The sequence below is a fragment of the Platalea leucorodia genome (genome assembly GCF_965183815.1).
Source record: "Platalea leucorodia genome assembly, chromosome: 20".
Taxonomy (NCBI): Eukaryota; Metazoa; Chordata; class Aves; order Pelecaniformes; family Threskiornithidae; genus Platalea; species Platalea leucorodia.
In genome coordinates, this window is record NC_138842.1 from 1,056,145 (window position 1) to 1,067,168 (window position 11,024).

Sequence of the window (11,024 nt, forward strand, 5' to 3'; positions counted from 1 at the left end):
ATCATCATTAATTAATAAGAACCCTAATAATTAATAATTGGCTGGTGTTCGGGGGGGGTGGTTTGGACCGGGAGGGGGGGGGGGCACTGCTTGGGGCTGGGTCACCCCCCCCCGGGGGTGGGGTGGGGTGGGGTGGGGTGGGGTGGGGTGGGATGGGAAGAGGCCCCGCCCCCTCCATCAGGCCCCGCCCCTCCATCAGGCCCCGCCCGTCCCGGAGGCCACGCCCCCACCTGCGGGGCGGGGCCCCCCCCTCCGGTCCCCGGTTCCCCGGCACCTGCTGCGGCGGCGGCTCCGGGGATGGGCGCGCTGCCGCGGGCCGCGCTGGCGCTGGCGGCGCTGCTGGGTGAGCCCCGGGGGCGGCGGGAGGGGGGGGGCAGCGGGGAGGGCACCGGGAAAGGACCCGGGGTACCGGGGGGGCACCGGGAAGGACCCCACGGTACTGGGGGGGCACCGGGAAAGGACCTGGGGAGGACCCGGGGGTACCGGGGGGGCACCGGGCAGGACCCCGTGGTACTGGGGAGGACCCGGGGGTACCGGGGGGGCACTGGGAAAGGACCCGGGGAGGACCCGGGAGTACCGGGGAGGCACCGGGAAAGGATCCAGGGGTACCGGGGAGGCACCGGGCAGGACCCGGGGGAGCTGGGCAGGACCCTGGGGTAGTGGGGAGGCACCGGGAAAGGAGCCGGGGTACCGGGGAGGCACTGGGCAGGACCCGGGGGTAGCGGGGGGGCACCGGGAAAGGATCCGGGGGCACCGGGCAGGACCCGGGGGTAGCAGGGAGGCACCGGGAAAGGAGCCCGGGGGCACCGGGGAGGCACTGGGCAGGACCCGGGGGTACTGGGGAGTCACTGGGAAGGACACGGGGGTACCGGGGGGGCACCGGGAAAGGACACGGGGGTACCGGGGGGGCACCGGGCAGGGCACGGAGCAGCCCGGGGGGCACCCAGCAAGATGCACGGGGGCCGGAGACCACCGGGCAGGCCCCTGGGGAGCTTTTAGGGGGCCAGCGGACAGGACTTGGGGGGTACCGGGGGGGTGACAGCACCCACGGGTCCCTCTCCGGGCCCCCAATCCCCAATGGGTGCTGGGGTGGGGGGGCCCAATCCACCCCATCCCCTCTTTGGGGTGCCCCTGTTTGGGTCTCCCGGGAAAAGCCACTTCGCTCCTTGGAGCCCCTTCCAGCCCCCCAAACCCAGAGCCACCCCGGGGGGGACCTCGGGGACCCCGGGGTGGCGAAGCCGATAATTCACCTCCCTGCATGGCGGCGGGCGGAAAAAAAATCAATTTTTTTTCCTTTTCCCCATGCTAAAACCCTGCCGCCTCCCTTCTTTACTTCAAGGCCACCCCAGCCGGTTTGGGGGTCTCATCCCCTCTCTGTCGACGGGGTTTTCCCCTCCTTACCCCCCTAATTCTAATTTCCAACCCGATTTGAGTCTTTTTTTTTTTTTTTTTATTTTTGGAGCCAGGGTTGCTCCAAAGGGAAACATCCCTTGGCGTTCCCGGTGAAGGAGAGGCCTTTGGGGAAAGGAAACGGCCCCAAAAACAATGGCAGCGGCGTTTCCTCCCTGGCGGGACGCTGGGTGGGGGTCCCTGCTCCTGGAGCCGCTGCTTTTTGCTCCTTGAAGGGTTTTATCCGCCAGAAAAATGAACGTAAAGGTGTTGGGATGAGGCAACGGGGGTGGCTTCGCCCTTCAATCCCACCGGCATTGCTCCTTCGCCGCATCCCGACGGCGTAAATTGGTGCGGGGTGGTGATGGATCCCCCCAAAAAAGTCAGGCCCGAGTCCCGGGACGCGATGCTGTAGGGAGCGAGAGCACAAAAATGCAGTAAAAAGCCGCTTTTGAGCCCAAAATGGGGTTGTTTTTCCTTTTACGTTTGATTTCAAACATCCCGTCCCCACCCTATGGGATCCGTACGGGATCAGGACGGGGAAAAGCAAAACGAGGGGTGATGCTCAGCATCCCCAATCCCTTCCCATCCCCATTCCCGTTCCCATCCCCAATCCCATCCCCGTTCCCATCCCCATTCCCATCCCCAATCCCATCCCATCCCATCCCCATCCCATCCCCAATCCCATCGCCGCCGCCTCCTACATCAGGGGTTAAAGCGCTTTTCTATCTATAGCAAAGTCACGTATTATTATTATTATTATTATTTTATTTAATTTTTTTTTTCCCAAATTTGGTCTCTCCGGAGGATACGGCCCTTTCTGCCCCCCCCCCTCCTCCGGGGTCGTGAGAAAAGCCGCCGGGGATTTTCCCAACGGACGCCGCTCCGCAGCCCGGCATCTCCTATCTGCCCGTTTATAAATAGAGTTAAGGGAAGAAAAGGGAAAAAAAAAAAATCCCCCAAAAATTAAAAAAAAAAAAGCCGGGTGGCTGCGTCACATCGCCGAGACGCTCCTTGACCTTTTTCCAAGGTTTTTAGGGGTCGTTTTTTCCGGCCAGATTCCCGCTGTGTATTTTAAATCCCAAGCTTGGGCTCTTGGGATTTAATTTGGGTCTGGGTTTCACATGACTCCAGCGCCTTAATCCTATCGAGCGGGGTCATCAAACCCCAGCCGCCTCCAGCCTTTAATTCCCCCTACAGTTAATAGCTTATAGCATCGGGTGGGGGTTTTTGGGGGGGGAAATGCCTTTTTTGGGGAGAAATGCCTTTTTTTGAGGGGTTCAGGCTGAGCCTTGAGCCGGGAAGGAGCTTTTTTTTGGGGCGAAAGGATGGGATTTTAGATAAGGATGGGGCGTTTAATATAGGAGCGGGGTTTGATATCGAGGTTGCTGTGGTTGCACGGGGATTTAAAGGTGTGGTTTTTTTCCCATCGGGAAAAAAAATCGGAAGGTAAATTTAAAGGTTGTTTTTCCATAGGGAAAAAACATATTTTTAAAGATAAATTTAAAGATTTTTTTCCATAGGGAAAAAAATGGAAGGTATTTTTAAAGGTAAATAGAAAAGTATTTTCTTCCGTAGGGAAAAAATCCCAGCAGATGGGCTGGAGCGGAGGGAAAACACCCGGGCAGGTGCTTAGCTCGGGGCGGCTGGATAAAAATCAAGGTTTTTCAGCCCAAATAGGAGCCGGGAGGTCCCGAGGTCCCCGTCCCCCCCCGCCGATATGCGTACGAGCGCCGGGAGCGGCTTAATTTTTTCGATCTGGTTAAAGCATTAGAGGATTTGAAGTGGCGAGGTGGCTAAAGCCGGGGCTGATGCCAAAGGGTTCGGTCCCGTGCCCGCAGCTCGAGCCCCGGCTCTCCCTTTTTAGGGTCAAATTTTGAGGAATTTGGGGAGGAATTCTGCAAGAAAAAGGGGATTTTTAGGAAGCGAGCATCTTCCAGATCCGGATCCATCCCCAACGTGCTGGGTGGGAGATGATGGAGCCGCTCTCGCCTGTCGCCACGGTTTATGGCTGACTGAGAAAAGCTGCAGCCCCAGAGCGCTAGCAACGTAGTCATCATTAGGTTTCAGAGTTAACGTGCCCCGGTGAGAGCACGGGGAGCCCGGCCTGCGGCGGGCGCTGGTGGTTTTGCCGCGGTTGAGACACACGGGGCTGTTTTCATGCCTGGGGGTGCGAGGGGAAAACCCTGGCCGGTGCCGGAGCATCTTTTCCCGCTCCGGAGCCCGGATTTCCCGGGGACCCGCAGCGCCCTTTGACCCATCGCCCTTTTTTGACCCCCCAAAATGAGGCTGATGGGCTGAAAAACCTGGATTTTCCCGGCTATTGGGGGTGCACGGAGGTTTAGGAGCTGTCGCATCATTTAATGATGCCATCTGCATAATTAATGAACATCATAATAATAATAATAATTATTATTATTTATTAATCATCATTATCATCATTATTAATTATCATTATTAATTATCGTTATTATTATTATCATTGTTATCATTATTATTATCATTATTATTATTATTATCATTAATAGTATTATTACCACCGTCACTATTATCATTATTACAACTATTATAATTATTCTTACAAAAATACCATTCTATTCATAATTATTATATCACGTATATCACATTTTATCTATTTTATGCTAAAAGTTGCAATATAATTATTAGCTATCCTATTATTTTCTTCTATCTTATCTAAATTTAATCCAATTATATTTATAATGACGGAGGAGCCGGGCTGAAAAAAACCTGGATTTTCCCGGCTGTTGGGGAGGTTTAGGAGCTGGGATGCCATCTGCATCATTAATGAATTATATTATTATTCTAAAAATTATCCTTAGCATCATTATTATTATCACTATCATTGCTATCGCATTATTACTGTTACTATTATCATTATTATAATTATTATGATCACTATTATCACTATCAAATCCCCACTATTATCGCTATTTCATAAAAATATATGTGTATATATCATTATTATAGAACATATATTATTTATTATCGATTTTATTCTAGAAATTGCAATCGAATCGTTAGATATCATATATTTTCCTACATCCAAATCCAATCCAATTCTCTTTATAACATAAAACTCCCCTACAATCACCCTTCTTTTTCCCTACCACCTATTTTATTCTCTACCATCGCTTATTAGCATTAATAATAATAATAATAATAGGAATTATTTTGCCCCCGCTGCTGTCCCCAGCCCCCGGCGGCAATTTTTCCCCTCCTCTCCAGGACTTAAGGGTTTATGTTCTTAGCCCGGACGAGCTATTTTTAAGCATCCTCACCAGACCGGGCCTAATTTCTCCCAGTTTTTCACCAGAGAAGGGAAATTTGATTGTTTTTTTTTAATGTATATATTTTTTTTTTTTTTTTTTAATTCCTGGGAAGACTTTATCAGCCGGAGCAGAGTTTCCTGGCCGGAGCTGGAAGGCTCCGTCCGGAAACCGCGCCGATGCCTTGCCGGGAGGGGGGATGAACGGATGCGGGGAGGAGGCTAAAAATACCCCCCAGCGCCGTGTTTTCCTCTTCCCACCCTGGAAAACTCGAATTAAAAGCATAGGGAAGAGGCCGAGGCCATCGGAGGCTCCCAAAATCCTTCAAAACCAGGGATTTTTCCCCAAATCCCAGGCAGCAGCAGGGGTAGCGTCATCCTTTCCCTCCCGCATCCCGATCCAGAGCATCCCTGGGGCCACTGGCAGGACCGGGGCCAGGCAGGGACACGGATCGATGGGTGGGATGCAGGGATGGAGCCGCCGGGATGCGGCGTTCCCCCGGGATAAAAAAAAAAACCCGGCACAAACCCGACCTCGCCTGAGCCGATTAATTTTCTGGCTGAGCTTTACGGGCAAAGCCGGGGAATAATCTTCCCCCGGAGCCGAGCATCCTCCAGTACCGGCACGTATCCCGTTGCCTCCTCCCAGTGGGGTTTTGGGAGCTACTGGGATGCAGGGGACGTGGGGATGGGATGGGATGGGATGGGATGGGATGGGATGGGATGGGATGGGATGGGATGGGATGGGATGGGATGGAGGGGTCAGCGGAGGCCACCTGGGAATAATCCCAGTTTAGCACCGGCAGCAAGAAGGGGGGGATGCTGGGATGATGAGGAGGGCAGGTGGGGGTCCATAGGGGTGCCCCCCTTCCCAAAAAATAAATCCCATGGGATGGAGGATCCGGTGCAGCATCAGGTGGGGGTCAGGGCACCCCAATACTGAGCGAAAGGGGGGCATCCGGCCGCTGGAGCCCCTTGGGGAAAGGCGGCGGTCCCCCGGGATGGGGACCGATTTTCGGCCGGTTTTCCCATCTTGGGGGAGGGAAACGGGGATGGGAGGGAACGGCATTGTCCTGCATCCTCCGGAGCGGCCGGAAAGCCCTTCCCACAGCAGGGAAGGAGGAGAAATGTCCTCCCGGCCCAACCTCCCAGCGATAACACGGGATTGTTGGGTTTTCCCTCGGGAACGGGGAGGTTTTCCAACAATCGGTGGGTTTTTCTGGAAAAACGGCAGCTGGGGTTGAGTCACATCCCGTTTTCTTCCCTCTGCGGCCGCGGGCAGGTGTCTCCTCGGCCGTGCTGGAGGTGCACGTGGGGACGAGCTCAGTCTTCTCCGTGGAGGGGCAGCAAGCGGTGCTGCCGGCCTGGTACACCAGCCGCTCCCAGAAGAAGCCCTACGTCACCTGGCTGCTGGATAAGGAAGATGCCGACCCCTTCCAGGTGAGGGGGGCAAGCGGGGAGGTGCCCATGATGGGGTGAAGCTCATGGTGTCCGCCATGGGGAGGTGCCCGTGATGGGGTGAAGCTCATGGTGTCCGCCATGGGGAGGTGCCCATGATGGGGTGAAGCTCATGGTGCTCACCATGGGGTGGTGCCCATGATGGAGTGAAGCTCATGGTGTCTGCCATGGGGAGGTGCCCATGATGGGGTGAAGCTCATGGTGCCCACTGTGGTGAGGTGCCCATGATGGGGTGAAGCTCATGGTGTCTGCCATGGTGAGGTGCCCATGATGGGGTGAAGCTCATGGTGTCTGCCATGGTGAGGTGCCCGTGATGGGGTGAAGCTCATGGTGTCTGCCATGGTGAGGCGCCCATGATGGGGTGAAGCTCATGGTGCCCACCATGGTGAGGTGCCCATGATGGGGTGAAGCTCATGGTGCCCACCATGGTGAGGTGCCCATAATGGGGTGAAGCTCATGATGCTCACCATGGAGTGGTGCCCATGATGGGGTGAAGCTCATGGTGCTCACCATGGGGTGGTGCCCACCATGGTGAGGCAACCATGATGGGGTGAAGCTCATAGTGTCCCTGATGGGGAGGTGCCCATGATGGGGTGAGGCTCGTGGTGTCCACCATGGTGAGGTGCCCATAATGGGGTGAAGCTCATGGTGTCCACCATGGTGAGGTGCCCATGATGGGGTGAAGCTCATGGTGCCCACCATGGGGAGGTGCCCATGATGGGGTGAAGCTCATGGTGCCCACCATGGGGAGGTGCCCACCATGGGGAGGTGCCCAAAATGGGGTGAAGCTCATGGTGCCCACCATGGGGAGGTGCCCACCATGGGGAGGTGCCCAAAATGGGGTGAAGCTCATGGTGCCCACCATGGGGAGGTGCCCAAGATGGGGTGAAGCTCATGGTGCCCACCATGGGGAGGTGCCCAAGATGGGGTGAAGCTCATGGTGCCCACCATGGGGTGGTGCCCACCATGGTGAGGTGCCCATGATGGGGTGAAGCTCATGGTGCTCACCATGGGGTGGTGCCCACCATGGTGAGGCAACCATGATGGGGTGAAGCTCATAGTGTCCCTGATGGGGAGGTGCCCATGATGGGGTGAGGCTCGTGGTGTCCACCATGGTGAGGTGCCCATGACGGGGTGAAGCTCATGGTGCCCATGATGGGGAGGTGCCCATGAGGAGTTAGTGCCCATGATGGGGTGAAGCTCATGGTACCACCATGGGGTGGTGCCCACCATGGTGAGGTGCCCATGATGGGGTGAAGCTCATGGTGTCCGCCATGGGGAGGTGGCCATGATGGGGTGAAGCTCATGGTGTCCATGATGAGGCGGTGCCCACCATGAGGAGGTGACCACGATGGAGGGATGCTCATGGTGCTCACAACGGGGAGATGCCCACAATGGGGAGATGCTTGTGGTGCCCACAACAGGGAGATGTCCGCCATGGGCACCACATGGGTACCTAAGATGGGTAGATACCCATGACGGGGGACATACCCGTCGTGCCTGCGATGGAGAGGTGCTTGTGGTGCCCACGATGGGGAGGTGCCCACGATGAGGGGAGGCTCATGGTGCCCATGATGAGGCAGTGCCCACGATGGGGAGGTGCCCATGATGAGGTGGTGCCTGTGATGGGGAATGATGAAGCTCAGGGTGCCCACCATGGGGAGATGCTCGCGATGGGGCAGTTGCTCGTGGTGCCCACGGTGGGGAGATGCCCACCTTCCCATGCTGTGGTAGCTCAGGTGAGGATGGAGGGGGCTCGTGCAGCAACTGCTGCTCCCCAAAATTTGGAATTTGGGGGGGTTTCTTCTCCTGCAACACCATCCGGAGGCGACCGAGCGGGTGTTTTCCCCCGTGCAGATCCTGACCTACCTGGACGGGGCGGTGAAGGTGGAGGAGACGGAGCTGAAGTCCCGCGTGGGGTTCCTGTACCCCGTCCTCACCCACAACATCTCGGTGTTCATCAACGCCACGCGGGAGCACGACTCAGGCCAGTACATGTGCACCGTTAACGTGGTGGACGACGTCACCAGCATGGGCAAGAATGTCGGCGTCATCAACCTCACCGTCCTGGGTAAGGCTCCGCCGGTCACCCCGGCTCCCTTTGACCCCCGCCGTGACATCCCTCGGGACTAACGTCGGTGCCCGCAGTGCCGCCGGCCACCCCCACCTGCCAGCTGCACGGCAACCCCACCGTGGGAGCCAACGTGACGTTGAGCTGCGCCTCCGAGAAGGGGAAACCCTCGCCCATCTACCAGTGGGAGCGCGCGGCCCCCAGCCTGCAGGTCTTCTTCCCCCCCGCCCAGGGTAAGGTGGCTCCGGGAGCGGGAAAAATCCCGGGAAGCTTCGGCTGGGGGATGCTTTCGGCTTCGTCCCCTTAACTCTGCCCATTCCTGGCCTCGCTGTGCGAGCAGGCAGGGGAGTGTCCCCTTAACTCTGCCCACTCCCCGTGCGGGGCGGTGGGGACGCGGGGCGGTGGGGACGCGGGGACGCGGGGAGATGGGGTGGTGGGGACACGGGGACGCGGGGCAGTGGGGACGCGGGGCGGTGGGGACAGGGGTCACGGGGTGGTGGGGACGTGGGGCGGCGGGGACGCGGGGACACGGGGCAGTGGGGACACGGGGTGGTGGGGGCAGGGGGACGCGGGGTGGTGGGGACGCGGGGAGGTGAGGACGCAGGGATGCAGGGACGCAGGGCGGTGGGGACATGGGGACATGGGGACGCGGGGCAGTGGGGACATGGGGAGGTGGGGACACGGGAACATGGGGACGCGGGGAGCTTGGGACAGGGGGACGCAGGGAGGTGAGGATGCGGGGATGCAGGGATGCAGGGATGCAGGGACGCGGGGCGGTGGGGACAGGGGGACGCGGGGCGGTGGGGACGCGGGGACATGGGGACGCAGGGCAGTGGGGACACGGGGCGGTGGGGACGCGGGGCAGCACCTGAATCTCTCGCCCGCAGACCAGGACAGGGGCACCCTCAAGCTGACCAACCTCTCCCTGGCCATGTCGGGTCTCTACGTCTGCGTGGCCAGAAACCGAGCGGGTTCGGCCGAGTGCAGCATCGTCCTGGAGGTGCACTCAAGTGAGTACGTGTCCGCAGGGCCGGGGAGGGGGGGACACGGTCCCCGCGAGGTCCCCGTGGGTTCCCCGTGGGAATAAGGAGGGAGGCGAACCCCCCACCACCACCGCCTCTCTGTCTCTCTCCCGCAGCTAGCACCACGGCCGTCATCGCCGGCGCCGTGCTGGGCTCCCTGGGTGCCCTCGCCACCATCGTCTTCTTCGCCCGGCGAGTCGTCGGCTACCGGAGGAAGAAACGTGACGGCCAGGAGGAGGCAGCCAATGAGATCAAGTAAGGTGCCCCTCCCGTCAAGGAGGTTCAAACCGTCATCGCTAGGTTTCAGAGTTAACAGGAGGGGGAAGGAGGTTTCCCTCTGTGGGGAGTCATCATTCAGTTTCAGAGTTAACAGGAGGGGGAAGGAGGTTTCCCTCTGTGGGGAGTCATCGCTAGGTTTCAGAGTTAACAGGGAGGAGGAGCTTTCCACCTCTGCCCAGTCATCACTAGGTTTCAGAGTTAACAGGGTGGGAGAAGAGGTCCATCCCTTGCCAGCCATCATTAGGTTTCAGAGTTAACGGGGGGGCATTTTTCCGCCTCTGTTTCCCCTCCTTTCCCTCTTGCCCCCCTCTTTTGGGGTCCAGGAGCTCTGCGCAACCTCGGGCGGCGGGGGGATGCTGGAGAGGGAACAGCGGGCTTTCCCGGTGCCGATCTCTCCGACGCTGTCCCCTCTCGGCAGGGAAGACGCCGTGGCCCCCAAAACGCCTTCGTGGGCGAGGAGCCCCGCTTCGGATACCATCTCCAAAACCAGCACCTTATCCTCCATCGCCGGCGCCCGGGAGAAATCCTACGGGACCAGACCCCCCTCCGACACCGCCTCCATCCTCACCGGCAGCTACCGGGCCCCGCCGCCGCGGGGAGGGGGCCGCACCCCAAACCTCTCCCCCCCCGCTGTTAACGGGGCCCCCCTGCGCCGCCAGGACCTGGCCGCCCCCCCGGCCTCGTTGCCCCCCTCCAGTTTGGCCCGGGCGGGTGCCATCCCCGTCATGGTGCCGGCGCAGAGCCGAGCCGGCTCCTTGGTCTGAGCCCCCCGAAAAAACAGGGGTGCCTGTATCCAGCACCCTCCCACCATTTTTTGGGGTGTTTTTTTCCCTTTTTGGGTTTTTTTTTTTGTTGTTGTTTTTTAAAAGACGCCTCGAGCAGCTGGACTCGTCGTGGGGGTGTTTAATGGGTGCGGGGGCTCCCCGGGTTTGGGGGGGCCAAGCCTCCCTGTAAATATAACACCCCAAAACAGCCCCAGCCCCGCCGGGGGCGCGGGGTCCTTTTTTTTTTTTTTTTTTTATATATATGAGGTGAAACGGGGGGATTTTGGTAAAAGAGCATTAAAAGCTGGGGGGAGCGACCGGGGGTTGGGGGGGGACGCGCTTTTTTTAGGGGTTTTTCGGATTAAAAGCTGGCCGCGCTGTCCGGCGCCGCGGTTTTGGGTGAGTTTGTGGGGATCTGGGGAGTTGTGGGTCCCCCGCCTCCCCTCCGGGTGACGGCACAGCGGCTGGGTGATGTCACAGCGCCTGCGTGATGGCACAGAGGCTGCATGATGTCACAGCGCCTGCGTGATGGCACACCGCGCCCGCCAGGCTCCTCGGGGTGGTGGCGTGGCCTTGCGTGTGTTGTCACACCCCGAGACCCGGCGCTTGTCCGTCACCGTGATGTCACACCCTGCCACCTCCTGAGTATGACGTCGCGATGAGCATGTGGCGTCACAGCCTCCGATGCGTGCCTGTGTGACGTCACGTGTCTGTCAGCAATGTTGAGCGCGCCTGTGTGGTGTCACGCCCGCTGT

At 58.7% G+C, this 11,024-nt stretch overlaps 1 protein-coding gene across 1 annotated transcript; it reads left to right on the forward strand.

Moving 5' to 3' along the window:
- The first annotated feature begins 257 nt into the window (after positions 1 to 257).
- On the forward strand, positions 258 to 10,568 carry ESAM (endothelial cell adhesion molecule). Its single transcript, XM_082330514.1, has 7 exons — positions 258 to 343; positions 5,958 to 6,115; positions 7,991 to 8,204; positions 8,282 to 8,437; positions 9,092 to 9,214; positions 9,343 to 9,481; positions 9,924 to 10,568. The coding sequence occupies exons 1-7, from the start codon at positions 298 to 300 to the stop codon at positions 10,267 to 10,269; spliced, it is 1,182 nt and encodes a 393-aa protein (XP_082186640.1). The 5' UTR covers positions 258 to 297; the 3' UTR covers positions 10,270 to 10,568.
- Positions 10,569 to 11,024: the final 456 nt, after the last annotated feature.